Raw genomic sequence first — 23,159 nt, 5'->3', positions numbered from 1 at the left:
AAGGAAGGAAGGAAGGAGGGCAGGCAGGCGGGAAGGAAGGAAACGAACAAGGAAGGAGGGCGGGTCGGCCAGCCAGCCTGAGCTGGGGTGTTGGGCAGCCCGGAGCGGAGCTCGGCCCGGGGCTCAGGGCTGCTCCCCGGGGCGCGGCGCTGGGTAAATAAACAGTGTAAGGGTCGGCCTTAGAGCGGGGAGCTCCGGCTGGGAGGAGCTGCAGCACGGCAGGAGTGGGGAATGCCCGCCGAGGGCGGCTGGAGCGGGGAGCGCTGCCTGGGCACGCCGGCCCCGGCCACCTCACAGACTTGAGCTGCACCAGGGCAGGTTGGGCTGGACATCAGGAGGAATTCCTTCACTGAAAGGCTGATCAGATATTGGAAGGGGCGGCGGTGGTGGGATCTCCATCCCTGGAGGTGTTTAAGGAAAGATTGACGCGGCGCTCAGTGCCCTGGGCTAGGTGACAAAGTGGCGAGCGGTCACAGGTTGGACTTGATGGTCTCAGAGGTCTTTTCCAACCTCAGTGATTCTGGGGTTCTTGCCCTGGCGAGGGCTGGTTCGCTCCGGGCTCCTGCCGCAGGTGCCATTCCTGCCGCTGGCAAGTGGAACTCGCCTGTGGTATTGCTTTTGGGAGGTTATTGCTCCTTTTGTGTTCATTGTAAGCCTGCTTCCAGCAACGCTTTAAGATTGCATCTTTCTGTGTTCTTAAATACGAAGTAATCCCAGGCTTTTCTCATGGGCACTATGCTTGAGTCCTTCTGCATATTGCAAAGTTCTCTCCACTTGACGCATGCAATTCTGCCTTGAGCTGGGATGCTAGGCCTTGTTTATTTTTAAATGTGTTGTCTTGTTTTGGGTTTTTTTTTTTTGCAAATACTTCTGTTTTCTTCACTTTCAGAAGTGACCACCCAGTTCTCCTTGCTTCAGCTGTAGCTAATGGAGGAGATTGTTTCTTCTTGTAGGTCTTTACGCAGGTGTCTGTAATTTGCACGTTGTAACTTGCAAGCATGAGAGGCCAAAATTCAATATTAAGTCACCAAACCTTATGTAGCATAGAACTGGCTAGAGGTGTCTGATTTTAAGGCTTTTCCCCAAAATGTGGGTATGCTGGCAAAGTAAGCAAAGCTGGCAGGCTGTGAGGGTGGTAAGGCAGAGGCACAGAGCAGCTGTGGCTGTCCCATGGAAGTGTCCAAGGCCAGGTTGGACAGGGCTTGGGATAGTGAAAGGTGCCCCTGCCTATGACAGGGATGTGGCATGAGATGGCCTTAAGATCCCTTCCAACCCAAACTGTTCTGGAATTCTATGCTGTCTGTCTCCTCATCTCTCTGCCCACTGAAAATTGATTCTGTGTAGGTGTGATTAGAATGAAAGAGGAGAGCTGCTGCTGTCTAATGTCTGCTGTTGCCACCTGGAGAACTCTGGAATGCTGTCAGCAGCTCAGGGGATCTGCTCATCTGCTCTTCTCAGCACCCTGCCCTCAGCAGAACCACGAAGTTGTTCTGCATACTGATTGAGTTTTGTTAAGCAAAAATAGGACCAAAGACAGACAAAACAGTGCCAGAATAGGGATATGATTTTTTTTTATGCTTGTGGTTTAAAACTCAGCTCCCAAGGACAGGTTTTAATCCCTGAATTGTGTTTTAAAGTGTTGTAGAAGTACAATAGATTATTCTTTGGGAAAGAGAGCGAAGTTGAGCCTGCATTTATGAGAGTCTCCCTTGCTCCTCTTTTGCTGATTGATTAATAATGCCATGTTAATCTTTGAGGAAAGATGTTGGAAGGATCCATCTTCAGTACTTGTAAAGTGTACATTTTGGAAACATAAGTTTGTGAGCTCTGGACGATTTAAACCATTTTTGTGTTATCTGCAGTTTCGTGAAGGAGACATTGGAATAAATTTTGGCTTCCTGGCTGTGGTTTCATGGCATCTTTTTATTTCCTATTTTTGGCTTTAGTGTAAACCCTTCTTGCTTTCAGCAAGATGTGAAATTTCTTTGGGTATGAACGTGTTTGTGATTTAAAAGTTGTAATTTTTACACCTGAAGCAATGTAAAGCTGTTCAACTTATTTTCATAATTTAAGGCATAATTTAAAAGGAGTTTATGTTTTCTTGAAATTCCCACAACTGTATAAGCAACCAGTGTGTTCAGTGTGGTGGTAAACTGCATGCTCTCTTAATGTAGTTTTTAATAGAGGCCTGGAAAATATTTAATTTATGGATAAATTCTTACTGGTACTTGCTTGTATTTTCTCTCTGAAGTGACAAACTTCCCTGTCAGAGGTGGATCTTGGGCTGGTCCCTTTGAAGCTCAAATATTCCTGTTCCTCTAGAGTCTCAGGACTAGTGCTCTCAGGAGATCTACCAGTCCCTCTGTGTTGAGTTCACCCAAGTGCAGATTTTCATTGCTCCTCTCTGAATTTATTAGATCACATGATTATATCACTGCAATTTGGTAGTGCTGGATGATAGCCTTGGGTACATTTTTCTGGTAGAAAAATCTGTTTTCTTCCATTTGGCTTGTAAGTTCATGAAGGTGCCATTGTTTTCTTCACCTGTAATTGCATGCTCCTTGTATGTTTTTGAACTTATTTGCTTTGTGGGCTTCTGCTTGTCCTGCAGTTGGATGGAGAAGCAGCCTGGTGTGTGCATTGCCATGGGTGACCACTGCTTTCCTGTACTTCCCTGGTACTGAAGCCACCAGGATTCAGTAATGGAGGCGTTGCTGGAAGGAATGCAAAGAAATGGGCAGGGGAGGTATGTATGCAACTGTACACAGCAGTCATTCCAAATGATTCAAGTATTAACCTTGCCTCTTACTCAGAATAAATCCTCTGCTATCAGTGTGCAGTGGCCTTCAGCTGCTGCAGAAGCAAAGTCACTGGGGGAGCTGGCTTTGCATTGATCCCTGCTTATAGTCTTAATTGTCAGAAAACCTCGGCCTTTTTTTTTTTTCAGTTGTTATAAACTCTTCTTACTGTCCAACATCAGGAGCAGTAAATGGAGTTGTGAATAAATATTTATTTTGTAACAGCCTCGAAAGGTTAATGAGATGTGACTTTGTTATCTGATTTCACTGAAAACATCTGATTATTTCCTGCTTGTGTTGAAACTGCAGAGTCCCACACAGCTCTGAGGAATCCTTAATGCTCTGTCTGAGGTGAGAGTCTCTAGACTTTTCAATCCCCGAGAGAGACTGTAGTGACAATAACAGAACAAAATGTTTTATGTGTTAAACAACCGTGAAGCAAAAGTCACTGATGCCATTTTCCTAGTCATCCTTGTGAATGTGACACAAATTTATTTGATACTGTATCTTCTTCAGAGAGCTGGTTGCAGAAATCAAGTTTAGACTTTGCTACATATTAGCAGATGCTGTGAAGGAAATGTTCCTGCTCTGCATAATAGCTGCTAATTTTTGGTTAACTCACAGGACAGGGTGAACTTCAAATGTGACTGATTTTGGCTCCTTTAAGAAGTATTTCTTTTCCTATAGAAAAAGTGCCAAGTAGTGAAGTGTGCATATGCCCTGGGGGAACAGAGAAATTTCCATCCCTTAACCTATTGATTTCCATTTCTTTTCAGTTCTTCCCTTTGACAGGCAAATTAAAGGGGTAGAGATCATTATGGAGTTCGACACCCTCTAGGGCTGTGTCTGGCAAACCTTAATATTGTCCCTGTCTTGGCAGCTGCGAAGTTTTAGAGGAGTTACTTGAATTGGCTTCAATAATTACTGCACCAAATTAGAAATCTGGGCATCGCTAGGGAGCTTGTGCTCCCCGATGGATTGCGAGGGTTTGATTCTTCATTATCATGTTGTCATCCAGCCCCCTCTGCTCCAGGGTTTGTCTGCATTTGTGATAAACTTCTGTTTTTGGGAGCTCATAGCTTGGCTGTAAGATTCCTCTGGTGACTGAAACCTGCTATAAAATGCCACCGCCTGGAGAGCAGTTAAGGCAATACAAAATATGAATTAAACACTCTTTGGTTTACTTACATAATGCCTGGTACCCAAGGCAAAAGGCTGAATGCCCAAGTGTGAAGTGATGTGGTTTAGTGGGCATGGATGGTATTGGGTAAAAGGTTGGACTTGATGAACTTGGAGATCTTTTCTGACCTTAATGGTTCTGTGATTCTGTTTCTGTGCGAGCTGGTTTGAAGAGAGTTCAAAGCACTGCGTGTGCAGAGTTGGTGCCTTGGTGGCAGTCAGTGTGTTCTGCTGCCTTTGTTGGTGTGGGACACGGGATGTGTTGGGTGGGACCTCCTTTGTAACTCAGGCTCTCTCCCCTCCAGCGGTGGGTTCTTGACCTCCTGTGAGGCCGAGCTGCAGGAGCTGATGAAGCAGATTGACATCATGGTGGCTCACAAGAAATCCGAATGGGAAGGGCAGACACAGGCTTTGGAAGCTTGTCTGAGTGCCCGTGAGCAGGAACTTTCCTCTGCCAAGGCAGCTCTGCAGGAAAAACAAAAGGAGGTACCTTTGTTTCACACAATTTTTTGGTTGGAGTCAGGAAGTCAGGAATGGAATTTTTAAAGGACCTGTTGAAACAAGGTGTCTGGTTCATAATTCAATCCAAGTCAAGTGATCCTCTCCCCTAGGTTGGTGGAAGTCCACATATTGGACTGTTAAAGTTATTAGAACACAGAGACACTGGTTATAGCTACAGCAGTAATGGACAGCCCAGCAACCTGCAGGCATTGGTAGAAAAAACTCCTTTCCTACTATGTAAACTGACCAAGAAAACGATTTCCTGCCCTGAGCTACACCAAGATATTGCTGGGAAACTCTCCATGGGCTGTTTTGCAGAGCTCTGGCTTTGTGGTCTTTAAATAAAAGCCTGAGGGAAGTGCAAAAAATTTCTGTATTGGTGAAAAATTTTAGTAATTGAGGCTTTTATGCAGGATGTGGACCATAAGATGTAGTTGAGCCACAGGATTTTCATTTGCAAGAACTGTGATTTTTATAATACAGGTTATTGTTATTATCAATTATTTTTTCTCAAGACACTTGAAATGTTTCTTACCACCAAAAGCAAACATGGATTTCAAACTGAACTGTAAAGTATGTTTGAAGTAATTGCTGGAGTGTATTCATGCTTTTGGTTTAGTCATATGAATTTTCTGTGGATTTTCTTTTAATTTTAATTTGATGGCTTGCAACCACTCAGGTTGTGGATGGGAAGAAGATGGGAGGAAAAAAAAGGGAGAAGAATGAGTCACAGGAGCAGTTGAATCAGTGTCAGAGAAGTCTTTTCTGTGCACTTCAAAACCCAATTTCTTTCTTTCTCCTTCCTATTAGGAATCTCCTTTGTCTGAGCCTAGTTAGATAGTGACATGGCCAGCTTTTCTTTTGGAAGATAGCTTGAAATCATAATGCATATTTGTGAAGATTTTGATGACAATACTGTATAGAAACAGACTTCTGGCACAAGCCACATTTGTCAGCTTTGTCCCCAAAAGTGAAATCCGGAAACTGGCTCAAAACAAGAGGCCACAACAGAAACAGTTGTGGCCCCAGCCTAGCAAAGATTTAGGCACTGCCTCCATCTATTCCATAATGAAGGATCCTACTGAAATGTTCGTGTGTCTACTGGCAATAAAGCCTACTTCTGTTGTATTTATTTGCTTTTTATCCCTTTGTTCAGGTTGGCATGTTGCGTCGCCAGGTCGAAGATGTGGAAAAATCCAAGCAGGACATGGTCAGAGAGTATGAACAACAGCTGAAGAAATTCCAGGAGGAGGTGAGTTGCAAAAGGAGAAGCTTGGTTTCTAGTTCCCAGTTGGTGATGGATCAATTACTTTGTGTCTTTGTTTTTGTTTCAATACTGTGGTTTTGTAACTCCCCACTTTGTTAGTGTTTGTGTGCTTACCAAAAAAAGAGCATAGAGCTCTTTTTGATAAGATAGATAAAGTGATGTTTTTATGGCTCACTTGGCCTGTTTTTTGTGGTTTGGAGGAACTTGGTGACAGACAGAGAACTGTTGGAGTCGAAATGTTTTCATATGTTGGACATCTGCAGAAGTTTACTGCTAGAATGTTCTGTGTTTGACCATCTCAGTCACCACAGTGCTGGTTCTGGAGGTGCCACGGGTACAGCAGCAGCAGTTTGTTCTTTCAGCATTTCTGAAATCATAAAGGGTGGAGATGTAACTGGCCTGGCTTGTGTGAAATTAGGAAATAACAGTGATATGTGGTCTCATCTTTTTTCCTCTGTTAATAGTGGTGATTTAGTAGGGATTTTGTACTCTCAAGGAATATTAGTATTAATACTCTTCATAAAAAAACAAGTGTACATAGAAAATGCTGTTTGACAATAATATCAGAGCTTTCATCTCAAAGCCTCTTGCTCAATGTGAGATGATAGCTGTCCTGCAGGTGGTGTGACAGCATTCCAGGTTTATGCCTGAACTCTTTGCCTGTCTCCACTTGCCAGTAGCAGGGAGTGAACTGGCATGAGCAGGTCATAGAGCACTGACCTGTTTTCTCTGGAAGTCTGGGCCTAGTTCCTGCTACTGTAAGCTATAAGTGAAATTAATTTGGTAATCTGTGCTCTGATGACAGAAGGCATCTTTTCTAATTTAAAAACACCTCACTATTCCATATGAATAACAGTATTCTTTTGCTGGGTGTTCTCACTGGAATTGTGGATAAGCTGCAAAGCAAAGCTGAGGTACATTGGCAGATCAGCCTAAATTGCTAAGGCTGAAATACAGCCTGTGTGCTGTGGCCTGAATTGCAGTTTGTGGGTATTTTACCTACACAGTATTAATGCTGATGACATTGAGTTCCAATATTCCTCAGTCTTTTGTTCTTAGTAGTGTTTGGGGAAATTATTTCTGTCCCTGTTTACCACCATTTCCAGTGCAATTACAGGTACAGTGTCTAACTTACTGAGACTGTTGAAAGAATAAACCTCTTATCTCTTGATATATCTGGCAAAAGATGTTGGTGTTAACTCTAAGCCTGAACATCTGTCTGTGTACTGAATGCATCAGGTTTTGAATCAGATATTTTTTCTTCTCATGGTCCTTCTGTTCATCCATGGGCTTAGCTTTTCCATTGGTAAAAGGGCAGTGATGGCTTCTCAAATTCATGTGGCTATTTGGAAACCTTTTATTTAATAGTTGAGTAGGGGGAGCTCATCATATGAAAAATTCTCTGCAAGTTGCAAGTGATTATTTGCACGGAGGGTCATTTAAATGTCAAGAGTTTTTTCCTCATTCCTTCTTCTGATACAACTTCAGCATCCTAGCAGCAGGCGTAGGAGTGATATTTTCTGTTGGCATTCTCCACTCATTGTGAAATACACAGTGTATCTAAGCAGAAAATGACAGATGAAGTGGTGTTGTTATTATGGGTAATGACAATTCTCAATCCTTCCTTCTCCCAATAAGCAGGAGAGTTCCAGTTCCCACCTGAGCTGCACAAGTGTATTCTGATCACACAGGAATTACCTGTGTGTAGTGTGGTGGGTATGCTCCTGTGGGTGAGCAGATCAGCCACAGGCACTGCTGGCTTTTCCTGGGGCTGGGAACTACCTGTAAGGGAGGGGGATGCTGTGCTCTTGCTGCATTGACAGCTGCATGTAAACCTCCATCTTATCAATATTTCAGTCATGCTTTAATTATGGTAAGACAGAGCTTTAATTAAAGCTGCTGATGTCATGACTTCAGTGGCATCTTGCTACTCTCATACAACTCGTGTGTTTTGCAGTGCTGTTGGTATAAAAGACTCATTATCCAAATGGAAGCCTTCACTTGGGAGCCGTGTGGCCTTGATGAGGGCATTGTTTGTGTGAACCACTTTGTGTTTCTTCTTTCAAAAGGCTGTGTAATTCTTGCCTTGGGGCCTTGAGCAAAGCTCTCTCTTTCACTGTGTCCTGCAGTTGTCCCGTTTGAGGAGGAGCTATGAGAAGCTGCAGAAGAGAAAAACAAGAAACAGAGGAGAAGCTAACAGGGGCCAAGAGGAGGACAAGTTTGAATTGAGCCGACTGACCAGAAAGCTGGAGGTATGTGGTGAAAAAGCAAGTGCTGAGCAGCTTGTATGTATTAACTGACTTACTGGGCTTCACTGATGATGAACAGTCCACTAGGAAGTGGATTATGAGTCCTGCTTTAAGGAGCACTGCCCATCCACTCTCCAGGTGCAGCTCTTCTCAACTGTGTGTGCAATAAAGGCAGTTTTGTGTGTTGGGGCCTCTGGCTGCACAGCATAAACCTTAATGCTGTTCTTACCCTTAGACTAAATAATAGGTAGAAGGTGCTGGAAGAGTAACTAATTATGTGAATGGAATGAATTCCAGTGTGAGGAGGTTGTATTCTCACTTCTTTGAGGAGGAGGGAGCTACGTGTCAAACTTCTTCTCCACCCTGTCTCATCTTCTAATCTTTCTGCTCTGCTGAGCTCAACCCCACTCAGTTTTCTCCTCCTGAAAGATGTGGTAGCAACACACATCTGACTGATGTAGTGCCCAATTTCTGGAGCAGAGATTAGCAGTCAAATTCTGTATTTAATTCTTGTCATCTTGCTGATTTCAATAGCAGCATGTTTTGGAAGCTAAATCCAGTCTGAATCGTTAAACCCCTGACAGCAAACCCATGAAACCAGCCATGAATGTGTTGGCACTTAACATTTGTGAGCAGCTTTACCTCGAGAGGGGAAGGAATGTGGTGAGCACGGTGTGTGGGGGCTCTGCACTGCTGAGCTGCTGCATCAGGTGACTGGCTAATGGTTTCCCTGCTGGGGAAAAGGTGTGAGGATATGGTGGGGAGAGAAGGCAAACATGGATGTGAGCTGGAGGGGGATGTACTGCTCCAAGCCACCCCTGCTGTCCTTGCAGGAATTCCGTCAAAAATCACTTGACTGGGAGAAGCAGCGCCTGCAGTACCAGCAGCAGGTGGCATCGCTGGAGGCGCAGCGCAAGGCTCTGGCAGAGCACTCCGAGCTCGTGCAGGTACAATTAACGTGTGCTAAAAGTTTCTGCTTTGTTTGTGGGAGGGAGGGAGAGGCTGGTGAAATCTCTCAGGCTGCCATCCAGTTCAGATTGCCATTGAAGTGAAACCAGCACACTTTTAATGTTCTGGCGGAATAAGGTTTGCTTGTACGAGTGCTGTATGGAAAAAAGATCTGGAGTCTCATCAGAGATTAGATCAACCTTGTGCAGCTCTCCCTGCCATCCCTCTGCTTAGCAGAGAAGACAGTAGGATGCAGGTTTCCCTGGGAGGCACAGACCACAGCATATGACACTATAAAATATGTTTCATCATGTTATCTAGTTGAAAGCAGTGTACTTGCCAGCAGTTACATATGTACCTTGTGGGTCCAGCTCAGAGGGTACTGTTGGGAAACAGTCTTCCCTTACAACAGAGACTTCCATAAAATACTGAAGCAACAGCGATTTTCAGCCCCCCATCCCTTTTTTTAGGTCTTTCAAAGGCAAAAAGTAGTGGGGCTGCTGTTCTGCAAAGCTGATGGCTCAGTGAATTAGTGGTGCTGCAGCAGAGCGAGATGAATTGACCTAGAGCACAGCTGTGAAGTCACACAGACACAATCACAGCAGACACTGATAAGAAGCTCTTGCTGGGGACTTTGCACTTAATGGGCTCCTGAGTTGCTCTTGAGTGGAAGCTCCTGCAAGGAGGGAGACTGTGATGACAGGATTGAAGGGGCCCCTCTGACAGGGGCTTTGTGAGAGGCTGACACCAGGAGATCTACAAATGCAGAGAGAGTCCTTGAGCAGAAGGTCTTGCTGCTCTGCTGTCTGTGTGTCGTTGATAGCTCAATTGTTTGGGAACAGATGTGTCCTTGGAGCTCAGGCTGGGACACTGGGGCACAGAGGATCTTGTCTTACTGTGCAGCAGAAAACCAGGAGGTTGGGGAGGTTTTACTGAAGCGATGTAGGTGCCTGAGGTGCACAGGTACTGTGAACAGACTGCCTGAATCCTCAATTACCTTGAAAACCCCAGCATGGAAGTGCTAATTTTTTTGCCTTGAATATTTCTGTACATTTTATGTGCTTAGTTGTCTTTCTGGCACAAGGTCGAGCTGAGATCCATGACCATGGAGTACTTCACCCCTCTCTCCTTTCATCTGGCTTCCCCTCATCTCTTCCAGAGCAGCTTAGAGAAGCCTGGAATTCTTCCACAGTACAGACCATGTTCTGCAACACCTGCAGCCTTTAAAGTCAGCTTTTCCTAAAATCCTGGAATTGTCTGCTGGCCTGGGTGTTGTGTGGCTGGAAATAAGAGACAGCTTAAATGTTTTCTTAATGCAGAAATAAATATTCAGGCAGTCTGATGTTCTGGCTTCTTGGGTGAAGAAAAGCTGTGCTTTAAACTCTCAGCCCTCTTGATTACCTTTTCTGTCATGACTATTTAAATAATAATAAAAGGCTGTAATCAAAACTATACTATAGCCTTGCAAATGAGCAGTTCTTACAGTTTGTGTAAATCAAGGCACGTGGTGATTCTGAAGCTGGCAGGCATTGCTACTCTTTGAAACTGGGAGTATAGGACTGCTCAAATATTTTGTTTCAGCCTTTAAAAATTCAAAGATTGTACACAAAAAGGAACTGTATGAAGTGGATGTTCCTAGAAGTTTATGTGAGAGCTGGCTTGTTAAATTTCACCAGCTAGCTGTGTGGAAAGAAATGCTATGAAATAAAGTATTGTGCCTATAAATTATAGAGCAGGTATTGTCTGCTACTCATACATTCCTTGTAACTTTTTTGTCTGCCGTTAAAACACTGAAAAATTCAAAGTGAGCATTCCCCCAGGCTGCTGGAACCAAGTACTTACTGCACAGAGCAAAGCAAATTGGCTGTAACACCTGGTTTATTTTAGGGCTGTTTGGTTGTTGTGGTTTTTTAATTGTGCACCCAGAGCTGCTTTCTGTCCTGGTGTGGAATTAATGGTTGAGTAATCTCTGCCCTATTTGGTTTACCTGCAGAATTTCTAACCTGCAGCCATTAGTCCTGGTCTAGCCTTGGGCTCATGAGCAAAAAATAGCGGGAGGCTTTATTCTTAGACAAATCGTACTGGGCCAGCTGGAGTGGTTTGAGATCCTAATTTTCCACATTCTCTTTGAACTGCCTTTGGAATCAAAGGGCCCCTTCTTTTTTTTTTTATTTTTTTAATTTTGTTTTTTACTTATTCTGTTTGCCTTTGGAAGTTTTATCCATCATGCAACCCTGGAACAATACTCCCCCTAATTCCCTGGAAGGTATTGTTGCTTACTCTGAGAATGTGGCTCATTACACCAAGAAATCAGTAGCTGTGTTGAATTTAGCTTTGGTACAACTTAGTGTTTTTGCAATGTGGCTTTAATGCAGATGATTGCTGTTGGCAGACCCAGCTGGCCAATCGGAAGCAGATCCTGGACTCGGTGGAGCTGGCGAGCCGCTCGGAAATCCAGCACTTGACCAGCAGGCTGGAGAGGGCCAATGACACCATCTGTGCCAACGAGCTGGAGGTGGAGAGGCTCAGCATGAGGGTGGATGACCTGAGTGAGGACAACCGCATCATTCTGGAGGATCAGCAGAGAGTTCAAGAAGAATTAAGGCAGTCCAAGAAAATGTTAGAGGTCAGTGGAGGAATTCTTAAGATATGGGGTCTAAAGCAGTGCTGGTGAGAGGTGGTGGGAAGACTTTTCATCGTAGAGTTTGTCTCTTTCTAGAGCCTTTGTAAAGTTCCTGATTGGCATCAAAATTGACTTTGTAGCCATGTACTGCTCTGCAGTATTTCCAAGGGTCCTAAAAAGTCTGATCAACCTTTCATCAGATTGCAACAAACTGGTTTGGTCCATTTTACAGCAGTCATTCCTTCTGTCTCCTGTGCAGGTGCTGCAGGATGAGAAGATGGAACTGAAAGCCACCTTGCAGTCTCAAGAAGATTTCATTGGCAGCTCCAAGCTGCACCAGGAGCAGTTAGAGAAAGAGCTGGCCAGGGTGACTGAAACTCTTCACACAAAAGACTGCCTCATCAGGTAGCATCTGTGCCTTGCTGGTACTTTGGCTCTTCAGTCTAGATCTGTGTTCAAGGTTGTCTCACTAAGGATAGTAGCAGAATTTTCATGCAGCTGGATCTGTATTTTATTTGACATAGTGCACTGCAGTTTCTCACAAGTGCTGTGCTGCCTTACAGCATTTTTCCATTTGCATTGCTTTTAAAATTAGCAGATAATTAGTGAAGAGCATGGAAGGAATCCACTTTCCTCAGCTGGGTTTCTGGAGGCATTGCAGGGCTTTTGAGTGTGTTTCTCCCAGGCATTTTCCACCAAGTGCTGGAGGCCTTTCAGGGCTTGATAATGTGCTTATTAACCTAGGTGAAAGTTTTCACTGGTTGGGGCTTGGTGAGGTAACTACATCTGTAACAAAATCATCTTGGCCTTCCCCTTCTGCCCTGGCAATGTACAGAGGCTGTTGGGTCCTGGTGGCTGTGTCAGGAGGTTTGGGTGTTGGTCACCTATTAGTCTCTAGCAGGGAGGCCAACGTCAAAATAAAATGTAGCAGCCTTAACTCGAGCAGGGGCTGTCATCCTGCTGTTGTGTTTGTTGTGTTGCTTGCTCACACTGCACACAGCAGTCACCTCATTTTAGGTGTTGTGTATTTTTCAGAGAATTCCAAGAAGACAATAGTTATGTTCCCTGTACCAGTGAACTCAGACATGATGTTTCTGTGCTGAGATTAAAGTTGCTGTTTCTGTGCAGGGCCTTGGAGGAGCGCTTGCAAGGGAAGCTGTTGTCCTCTGCAGGGCTGGAGCTGCAGCAGGTGCTGCTGCAGCTGGATGTTGCCCAGAAGAAGGAACAGCACTTGCAGTCAGAGGTGACTCGTCTTGAGAACAGGTAGCCCCCTGCTCCCTCCCTCTGGAAGTGCAATTAGTCTTGGATAATAATACAACACCTAATTGTGTTCATCAAGTTAACCAGTGATTTTTGTAGGCTTGTTTTGAATATCAAAGGGCTAAAGAAATCAAGTGCTATTCATTCTGCAATGTAATAGTGACTGCTTTGGTAATTGGTTGGCTGCCTTTCACTGCACACAGTGGGTGTTCAGTGTTCCAACTTGCTTGGGTTGAGCACCTTCACTCATAACAGGCTAAGGAGTCTTTGTTAAGCAGCTGGTAAGCAGATCCAGACCTTCCTGTGAAGTGAGGATTATAAATCTGTCCAGAGAGATTGTGGATTCCCCATCTCTAGAGGTGTACAAGTCCAGGCTGGATGGGGGTTAAGGTGACCTGGTCTAGTTGAAAGTGTCCCTGCCCATGGCAGGGGGTGGAACGAGTTGAGCTTTAGGGTCCCTCTCAGCCCAAAGCATTTCGTGATTCTGTGATTCCTCTCCAAGCTTGTGGTTTTCAGACTTGTGTTTACATAGAAATTTTGTAATCTTAGTTTGTAAAGAAACAAGCAAGAAACGGTTGTGATCTGTTAGATGAGCTTCCTGATCTCTTGTGAAATGACTCTGGAAAACAAACCCAAAGGATTGGTAAGGAACTTGTAGGCTGAGTTCAGTTTCTGTTGCAATGGACATAAAGAATACCTGGAAGATCAAAGTGTCTCTGACCATTTCCTCCTCCTTGGTTTATTCTAATCTATACTTTTGCATTTGGCACCCAGCCTGGTGTCTTCAAATGCCAGGTGTGTGCAGCTGAGTGAGGAGCTGGGTGAGAATATCAAAGAGCTGCAGTCCCTGGAAGAAGACCAGACTGAGTCAAGGGCAGAGATTAAAAAGGTAACGTGGCTGTGTTCCCGGGGAGTGGGATGGCACTGGTGGAGTGAGTTGATCCCTGTGTGCCACGTGCCAAGGCAGGGCTGCTGTGCAGGCAGGGATCTGCTGGAGGTAAGGAGCACACCTGGCAGAGGAAGGGTTGAGAGGACACCTGTTTGCAGGTGTCTGAACCTGGCTTTGTGAGCATCTCCTGGGCCTCACCCAGTACTTCTGTACTCTGTGGAGATACTTGAATTACTGCTTGAGGGGCAAATATGTGAAGAAATTAAGGTCTGGAATCTTGAGTTGAAGCCTAACACAGGGTCCCCAACAGGATGAAGGGCAGAGGAGGAGCGAGTTTGCTGTAATATGTCCTGTCACACTTGAGGCAGAACTTCAAATGTGTCCTGGTGCCTGTGTGCATCAGGGAGTGTGTTTCAGTCTTGATAGCTGGACATGAGGGCAGGGGCTGGGAGGAGTGGAGCAGCTCACCTGCCACGAGGGGCTCACCCCAGAGCTCTGAGCACCCAAGGGGGACAAGCCCTCCACTAGCTTGGCTCTTCATAATGGTCTGCATCAGTGTGAGAGCTTTCACTAGAGCCTGATGGACTGGAAGCCTCATTGCACCTGAGTGAAAAACCTCACTTGTGTGGAAATCTTTCATCCTTTATTCTGAACATACAGAGGTGCAGATCTTGCCAGAGATGTGTGCTTGGTTACACATCTAAACAGCCACACAGTAAATGAATCTCCCACAGGCTGCTGGGGAGGAGGGAGAGATTTATGAAGGCTGTTTCTGTTTTATATACTTGGGAGGCATTGAGGTGACATGGAGATAAATCACCATGTGTACCATATTTACATGAGTAGGCAGAGATCATCTGGTTCAATTTTCTAAAATGCTTGTAATTCTCAGAAAAATCCTGGGTGTTTGGGTGGTTAATATTTCTGACTAATGGAATGGAGTCCTGGGGAAGGAATTATGCTGCTGTTGTTCTGTTGTGCCACTGAATAAATACACGGTGTGCCTACTGGTATATTGTATATGGTGCAGGTCTGCCACCTCAAGAAGCATTGAATAAACCAACATAAGGTATGGAAAAAGGTGACCAGAAGGATTGAGTGGTTTTTATACAAGGAACAGCTGAATGGAATAGGACTTAGCAAACTGGAAAAGAGATAAGTGAGATTGAATAGACTAAAAATAAAATCATGCCTGTCATGTGGAAAGTAAATAGGGAATGATTATTCTCTCATAATGCAGGGACTAGTGGTCATCACACAGAGTAATGAAAACAAAGAGATGTATTTTTACCCTGTGCATAGCTGGCTGGTGGAAGTTTGCCATGGGAAGCTTTACTTGCTACAAGCTAGCATTGATTCAACTCTAATATCGATTCAAAAGACTTAGAGCAAATTAATTCCTGGAAGAAAAATCAGCTCGAGCTATTTAAAGTTACCATCTTTAAATGGTATCTTCAAATACCTCAGGAAGGCAGAGTGGCAAATTGCAGGGTTATATTTTCCAAGAGTTACTGTGCTTCCCCAGTCATGGTGAATCTTTGGCTCTCTGGTTTTGGCTACAGAGGTTGAATGATGAGCTGAGGAGGCTGATGGTTTGATAAATTGTGGGACTTCTCAAGTACTTCATGGCATGAAACTTCTTTCCAGTTGGCAGTGTGTGCTGTGGGAAAGGGTTGGGATGAGGTGGCTTTCAATCAGGAAGGACAAGCATGTGCAGGGGGTTTGTTACATAGAGCTTTTTTGTTTTCCAAGCCTGAGGTTTCACATTACCATGTGCAATATTTTTGCTTTTTTTTTAATGAAACATGTTTTAAAAGCTCATGGGTGGTGTGTGCATGTCTTCCTCCAGCTGAAAGACCAGCTCTCTGAGGCTGAACAGATGCACAGCAGTGAGTTAGAAGGGATGAAAAGGGAGATCTCCAGGCTGACCCAGGAACTGCACCAGAGGGACATCACCATTGCATCGGCGAGTGGCTCCACCTCAGACCTGGAGCAGCAGCTCAGAGCAGAGATTGAAAGAGCAGAGAGGAAAGCAGTGGAGCACAGGGTAAAAAAGGCACAAAACTCTTATGCTACGTGTTTAAGGGATCTGAAGGCTTGAACACCATGCTGGTTTTTAGCTACATTCGTAGTTTCCTTCTCTCCTTAGCCTCTGTACAAAAACTGCGACCTTTTGAAGGAATCTTTTAATGATGGTGTTCACTGCATCTGTTTTGCAGCTTCTTTTCAAACAAGCAGCCTGTAGTCCCACAGAATTCTTTGGGATCACCCATGCTAGCTAGGCCAGGATGGATAACATCTTTGAAAACTGTGCATGGTTATTTTTGTAGCCTTCTCTGTAGGATCCCAGTACAACTAGCAGCCCAAATCTTGCTTAGTACTTGAGTTTGAGGGTGGAAAATGCTTGGAGGGTGTTGTGGGCATGCACTGTGTTCTTTTTCTGAGCTTGTTGTGTGCCTTTGCCTCCTCAGGTAATTCTGGTCCAGCTGGAAACTTTGAGGCTGGAAAACCGTCATCTCTCAGAGATTCTGGAGAAAACAGAGTGTGGTAAGCTGAAGGTATGCATTGAGCAGCAGGAGCTGGGAAGGGGCTAGCCTTGTGTTCCTGCCTGGGAAGAGTCAGAGTCTTTACCCAGGTCTCTCAAAATGGGGGATAGAGCTCAGTGAACTTAAAACCCAAGCAAAAGAGGTAATTTGAGAGGAAATAAGGTACAGAAATACCAAGCATTTGTTCAGTCTCAGAGAGTGGTGAAGAGAACTGCAGAAGCAGCAATCATTTCCACGTCTTCTCCATGGGCTTTGGCCCACATATTTTAGTACATTTCATTAGACTTCTATTTTAAGCCACTTTACCACAAACCTTTGATCCTCAACCTGTCGTCCTTTTGCCCTGTCCTAGAGCTGTAACTGCTCTGGCCCTTGAAATGCTTGGGGTGAGAGCGTGTTCTCCTCTGGTGAGGAGCCATTCAGCAGGGCTCTCCTGTGTTCCCCATAAGCAGGATGCAGACTGGGAATATGGGCTGGATGTGCTGGGGCTGGGTTCTTGAAAAGGGCCCTGTGGTGGGTTCCTGCAGCTGAACAAAACCTCCAAAACATCTTGAGGCAGAGGGGAGAAGAGGAGCCTGCATGGAAGAGGTGCAGCCTTGGCAGAAATAATGAGTTGACTCATTTTGTGAAGGAAGAAGTGGCTGGTTTGAAAGTTCTGTCTCAACTTAAGCAGAATGGTTGCTTCCCAGGGGGCCAGGGCTGGATTCAGACAGCTGACAACCTCAGGAGAGTATGTCAGAGCTTTTATCCTGTTAGATCTGTGGGAAGGAAATACTCAGCTCTTAGTGTTAGTGTGGGGTGATTGTCAGATGCGCCAAGTTCCTGGGAAAGTGCTGAACAGAAGCTTGTGGCTGGTGAGATGGATTGAAAACACAGCTTTCTGGAGGCCTGGTTTGAAACTGAAATAACCTAAGAGCCCCCCATTACTTTCTGCTTGAAAGGTGCCTGGTGACTTTTGCATGTGTGAGTTCCCAAAAATGTGATAGCAGTGTGCAAAGCAGGAAATCTTCCTTAAAAAAAGCCCCAGAGCCCTGAGGCACAGGAGCTGGATCTTGGCCTGGTGGTCCTAATGCCCATTTGGAAAGACCTTAGATACAGAGGTGATGAGAATGAATTAAGCATCTAAGTTTAATAGAACTGGCAAAAAGAAAGTGAGGATGTCATAGGAGTAGAAGCAGTGGAAATTATACCCACCTGGCCCAGTAAAAAGATGATGGAAAAAAGCAAGTTGTTCAGAGTTTCAGAAAGGCCAGAGGCAGGTACATCTGAACTATCCTACGTTCTATCTATGTTCTCCTGTTTTAAAAGGAATCCAGTGGTGAGAGAGACTGACCTTCCCAGGCAGATCAGCACATTGGGTCTGGATGCAGGCCCAATAAGGCATATATATAATTATATATAATTAATTTTCTCCTAGAAAAGTCTTGAAGGTTTTGCCAGTCAAAATGCAATTAGGGGATATGCCTTAAGGAATCTCTTGCTGGCCTTTGCTCTGGATGTCACTGTGGTGTCTTGCAAACCAAGACTTCTGCTCTTCTTTGTTAGGGGGATGGTGGCACCCTGAGAGCCCTCAGGGAGGACTATGCTGTTGAGCTCCAGAAATTAATATCTGAGAACCAGCAGCTGCGGAAGGACCTTGCAGAGACCAGGGCAAAACTGGGGGTCACTGCACAGGGGTGCCCACATGAACCCAAGGGCACGGCTCAGCAGGGGCAAGGCAAAGAGCCCAGGGATATACAGCACAGGTGAGTGACCCCAGGGTTGCTGCTTCCTCAGGGGGAAGGAGAGCAGGAGGTGTGGGGATGTGTGGGGCTCAGTGGCATGCTGTGTCTCTCTCCAGTGCATCGTGTGTCTGGGAGAACACAAGCACTGTTTGGGAATCTGCCTTTATGCTTTAAGCATTGCAGTAGCTTTGAGTCCCAGCTGGTTCGTGTTCTGCAAAGCCAGCAGTGTTTGTCTTTTGTCTGCCTTTGCCTCTCTCTGGAGCAGCAGTGTGTGCTGTTTTTGGTGACAGGATTAGATGTGGCCCAGGCGGCTGAGCTCCTTTCTGTTGCAGTGCTAGGATGTGCAGGCTGTGGGTTTTGGTATCTGCAGTAGCAGAAGAGAGAGAGAAATCCACAGGGACTGTATGTGTGTCTGGAAGCGCTGTGGAAACAAGTTTGGATTGCCAGGGCTGTTAGTAACATCTATGTTAATTGCTGCCTCTGTGTGAGTTTTTGCTGGAGTACAGCTGCTAAGAGACAAACTCAGTTCTGTGCTCAAACCTGCCTTCCAGGACAGCTCAGGAAGCACAGCACGAGCAGGATGAACACACAGGGAGGACACATCTCCAGCCTGACAGGACTGCTCAGCATCATCACAGGGACTCCCAGAGGTGTGGGGCTGCTGAAACAGCAACTGTGACCCCTGAGACGGGTGAGCCACCCTCCCAGAGCAGCAGCAAGAACTGCAAGGAGTCATGTGCCTGGCTGGGAGCAGAGTCTGTGCTCCATGCAGTGGATGAAAACAAAGATTTTGCAGATGAAGCATCTAAGCAGCCTGCCTCAAATCGTCACAGAGAATCTGTGTCTTTGGTAAGCAGTTGTATAGGAGCTAGTTGCTGCTCAACAGCTGAAATTAGAGCTGGGTTCTCATTTGGCAAAAGGAGACAAGCTTTTGAGTGCATGACCTAACTGCATGTTGTCTGTGATCCTGTAAGTAAATTAAATGTTGAACAGAGAAGGAAAGCCCTGCTGGATGGTTAAGACTTGGCCAAGGGGATCCGTGTGGTGGCTCTTCAGAACTCCTTGGAGAAGAGCTTTATGTTTATGTGCTTGCTAAGTTAATTCCAGAAGCTCATGGTTCTCTCTGTGCTGGTGCTGTACCTCAGTGTGTACCAGGACCTGCTTGTGTGCCCTCAGAATTCTACTTCAGCTTTTGGCTTGGTTCTGTAGTAGAGACTCAGAGTGGATGTGGAGTGCTGAGTATGTCAGTATTTCCCAGTCTCTGGGTGACTGCACATCTGTAAAGCACAGGGTGAGTTTTACCCCTTTTCAAAAGGCTGCAGCAGTCAGCACACTGAACTTAATGCTGCTTATGCTTGCTGATGACAAAGCCTGAAATCCCTGCTTCACTGCACAACGGGAGCCTGTTCTTTTTCCCAGTTGCTGATCGTACTTTTTTCCATAGGGAGCAGTGTTAGCACTTTCTCTGTCTTAGCTCAGTTGCTGAAGCACTTGATCAAGATTCACAAAATTTTCACTCAATCAATTCTTCGTGTCGTGTTCTGAGAGGGGAGAATGTTGAGCACTGGTCCTTGCTCCGGACCTGTTGTCCCAGCAGTGTTCAGAGCAGTTTTCTCCTCTGTTTGTGTGTTGGTAGCAGTGACAACTATTAAACTATTAGCTATTTTTTGTGGGAGTCCAGAGAAGAGGCTCTAAGACTCTAAGATGGAGGCTTTTCAGGTTTGTAGATCTTGATAAAGTTTACTGGGTGTTGATTTTTCAAGACTAAAGTAGCTAGTGCATATATGCAGAAAACAGTGTTGGGAACTTAGGGAGCTGCAATATTGTAAATGGAAACTCTTCAGGTTGCAAGATGGAGCCTAAAGTGTGAACAGTTCTGCTTCAGGGTCTGAGAAGCTCTAGGGTTTGATGTTTAATGAAAGAGAATGGGCTGCTTTTTATTCTGAGAAGTAGAAATAAGGTTTCTAAGGAAATGCAGATATTTCTCATGGTGTTGATTGGGTCTCCCTGTTCATGGTCAGGCTCCAGTGTCTTTAAATGAATTCCTTTACACTAAGAGAGGAGAACTCTTATCAGTAGGCAGTAGTGGGGTAGGAGAGATTTGCTTGTCAGTAGCCTTTTCTGTTTCCCTTTGTTCCTGGCTGTTGATAAGACCTGAAAACCACGAGACTCCAGGATTTGGAAATAACCATTTATTTTCTCTTGCCAAGACACTGAGACAACTTGTCTGTAATGGAAAGCAGCCCCTTAGTAACCTCAATATTTCACGTGCCAGCCCCTGTGCATGAGGCTTCTCTTCATCAACTTGTACATTAAGCCTGGTTTACAGTGTTGTTTTTGTAAGTTAATAACTTGTGGCTAAGTGATGTGAGGAGCAGGAATAGTTCTTGACTGTAAAGGAAAGAATCTGGAGTAGTTTGTTGACCATTGCTGGCTGGCTGAAGTGCTGTTCTGTGAGCTGCAATGGGGTTTGGCCTGTGCTTGCCTGTGGGATTGTATCAGGAGCCCATTACTTTGGGGAAAAGAAGGGAGGTGTATGAAAGAAAGCAGAGATATTCCCAGTGTGGAATATCTGGTAAAGTAATTACCAATGTGACAGTGCTTTCCCTTCCCTGGACCCAAACTCTGAGGTGCTCCCAGTTGCTGGGATTTTTATGGAGACAAAGAGCAGGATGGAGACCTTGAGTTGCATTAACACCCAGGGCAAACTCCTTGGTATTCTGTAGCTACTTTCTCTAGCCCTGAATTTTTAGTAGTGATTTTTTGGCAGGGTCGGCTTGTTGCAGCAATCATTACTGGCTGGAGGCTGTTGGGAGGAACGTGACCTGTGAAACAGGTGTGAGACCTGAGTGCTTAATCTGCCCACTAAGATGGAAATGAACCCTCTAGGAGCATGTTCAGTTGTGTGATTTGCAGATCAGTGGTGTTTCTGGCCAAAACTTGGAATGAAGGAATGCCTGATAATCCCTTTGTTTCCCTTTAGTGCCCCTTGCCTACAGCTTCTGTTGGATCCATTGCTGCACGATACCTGGAAGATGAAGAAGTGAGATCCCAGCACATCCTGGAGTGCCTAAATGCTCACATTGAGGAACTGAAAAAAGAGAGTGCAAAGATAGTGAGACGATTTGAACACCAGGAATAATGTTTCTTGTGGAATTGCAGTGCTGTTTCTTTATATGGTTCCAATCTGTGACTGGGAAGGTGCCTATATCCAGTTGGGATTGGAGTTTCAGAGAGAGGCCACATGTCCCACTTGGAGCTGAATCAGCAGGATGGGAGTTCAGGAAAAGGAACTCCTGTCTGTGTGCTTGCTCTGGTGTGGGGTGTTACACCACAAACATTTTAGCCGCTTGTCGTACGTCAGAGACCTCTATCAGAGCTATATTCTCACTCACCAAAATTATGGTGTTTTTTAAAAGCAAACCATTTGCTATTTTTTATCTAATGTATTTAAAGTATATTTTATATGTGTAAAAGCATTGAAATAAATCAGAATGGCAAACACCTCTTTTCTTGTTCATACAAATACACAAGGTGGCTCTTGTGGCTTATCTTCCCTTCTCATCAGGAGCTTGGATCAACACCTTCTCCATCACAGCATGGCTATGTTCTTCAAGGGACAAGGAATAAAATTCCTCTTCCCCTTAGGCTATCTGCATTTTTCCAGTTAATTTGCCCTTAGTGGAATTTCTTTATATTCCCTGATTCTTGCAGCTTCTGCCCTTTACAATTGTGTGTAGTATCTGGTGTCTTTAACTTGCTGTACAAGGTGCTTGAAGTACTGCAGAATAGCTGAGGAATGAGTGGCTGAGTTCTGGACGTGGTCATGGCTCTGGGAAAAGAGAAATGGGAATGAGAAATGACACTGGATGGGAGGAGAACCCACAAGCAAGTGAGATTCATCCACACGTCATTGCACCTGCCATGTGAGCTGGTGCCAGCCTGGGTTGAATCTGGACAGTCCAGTGGAGCTGCTGCATCAAAATACATCTGTGACCTCTTGGGGAAAATATTCAGTCTTTCCTCGAGGGAAGTAAGTTGTTAATGAGTGAATAGGATGTAATTCCTATGGACTTGTTTTCTTCTGGGGTCTCTGCTGTTCTCCTGTGGCTGAGTCTTCATGGCCTTTATACAGGCAAGCTTTGGGATGGGGACATTCCATGTCCATAAGTTTCCTGTTCCTTTCAGCCTCACCTTGTGTTAGGGCAGCTCAATGCTGTCAAGGAGCAAGAATTTCAAAAGCACCATATGTACACAGAGCCCAACCATTGTGTCAGACACGTGAGTTCAGCCAAGGGGATGCCTGGCTGCAGACTGGGGCTGCACTTGGGCATGCACCTCTGTATCCCAGAGTTTCAAAATGTTCCAATCCAAAAGTCTTTGTATTTTGCTTTCTTGTGGAGTTCTTTGTACAAGGATAAAAACTTCAAATCCATTCTGGATTCTCATTGTGGAGCCTTTGTAATGAGGTGCTGAACTGCCCCCAGCTGGGGTTGGACTGTGCTCGTTCTGCACAAAGTCAGCACTGGCCTTGGATCCTCTGCAGCGCTGTCCCATGAGTGTTTTTGGAACATCCACCCTGTCTGTCCAGATCTCAAGTAAGGACTTGTTGGATGTGGGGCATTTTGATAAAATCTGAACAGCATAATACACCAAACTGTTTCCTCTTTGCAGATGAACCTATAGATGCACTGGGTGTGTGATATGCCAGAACCCTTAGGGATCCCTCACAGCCTTCAGTGAGGCCACCAATTTCATTTTTGAAATGATACCTTACAAATAGTATTGTATTTCCTGAAGATTTGTTAAGTTAGTTACTGAGTGTTGCATCATGCTGTTGGTGTTTTCAGAAGTTCAGGAGACATTTTGTCTTGTTTCTGATGTGCTCTTCCGTATCCCTTCAGAGATATTTGGCAGTTCATGTTGGCAGAAGGGAAGAGCAAGACTGGAGATGATCCATTTGCTTAATTAGCAGCTATAATCCTACAGTTTTATCAATTTCTAATACCTCTAATAAGCAGTTTCATTCAGGAAGTAGACTGAAAATTTGAACTAATGTCATCTAAAGTAGCATCTGCAGCAGGGGAACTGCTGAGTTACTTCCCTGTGTTGCTGTGTGTATGTGCTCTGTCTTTCCCACCTTCTCTCATTGCAGATGCCCTGAGATAACTGAGA

General features: G+C 45.0%; 1 protein-coding gene across 7 annotated transcripts; it reads left to right on the top strand.

Annotated features, from left to right (window-relative positions):
• The first annotated feature begins 14 nt into the window (after positions 1-14).
• Positions 15-21,488, top strand: CEP63 (centrosomal protein 63). 7 transcript variants are annotated; one of them, XM_088170622.1, is made up of 15 exons: positions 15-153; positions 2,612-2,746; positions 4,283-4,463; positions 5,635-5,730; positions 7,875-7,997; positions 8,828-8,941; positions 11,335-11,568; positions 11,825-11,970; positions 12,694-12,828; positions 13,600-13,714; positions 15,564-15,761; positions 16,186-16,272; positions 17,806-18,005; positions 18,536-18,833; positions 20,968-21,488. In XM_088170622.1, exons 2-15 carry the CDS (start codon positions 2,703-2,705, stop codon positions 21,124-21,126), a joined length of 2,130 nt encoding a protein of 709 aa, XP_088026748.1. In that variant the 5' UTR covers positions 15-153; positions 2,612-2,702; the 3' UTR covers positions 21,127-21,488. The 7 variants fall into 7 exon arrangements, with proteins under 7 accessions (XP_088026748.1, XP_088026744.1, XP_088026750.1 ...); XM_088170618.1 differs by having other exon boundaries at positions 12,601-12,828; XM_088170624.1 differs by having other exon boundaries at positions 54-166.
• The last annotated feature ends 1,671 nt before the right edge of the window (positions 21,489-23,159 follow it).

The sequence above is a fragment of the Sturnus vulgaris genome, chromosome 10 (assembly GCF_052056855.1).
Source record: "Sturnus vulgaris isolate bStuVul1 chromosome 10, bStuVul1.hap1, whole genome shotgun sequence".
NCBI lineage: Eukaryota > Metazoa > Chordata > Aves > Passeriformes > Sturnidae > Sturnus > Sturnus vulgaris.
This window is presented reverse-complemented; position numbering and strand designations above follow the sequence as displayed.

Bases quoted from the DNA above. Each gene is read 5' to 3' on its own strand.
- CEP63 (XM_088170618.1), top strand. From the start codon at position 2,703: ATGGAGGCGTTGCTGGAAGGAATGCAAAGAAATGGGCAGGGGAG. The intron at 12,829-13,599 runs GTAGCCCCCTGC...TTTGGCACCCAG, and splicing joins GTGACTCGTCTTGAGAACAG to CCTGGTGTCTTCAAATGCCA. The intron at 18,006-18,535 runs GTGAGTGACCCC...CCTGCCTTCCAG, and splicing joins CCCAGGGATATACAGCACAG to GACAGCTCAGGAAGCACAGC.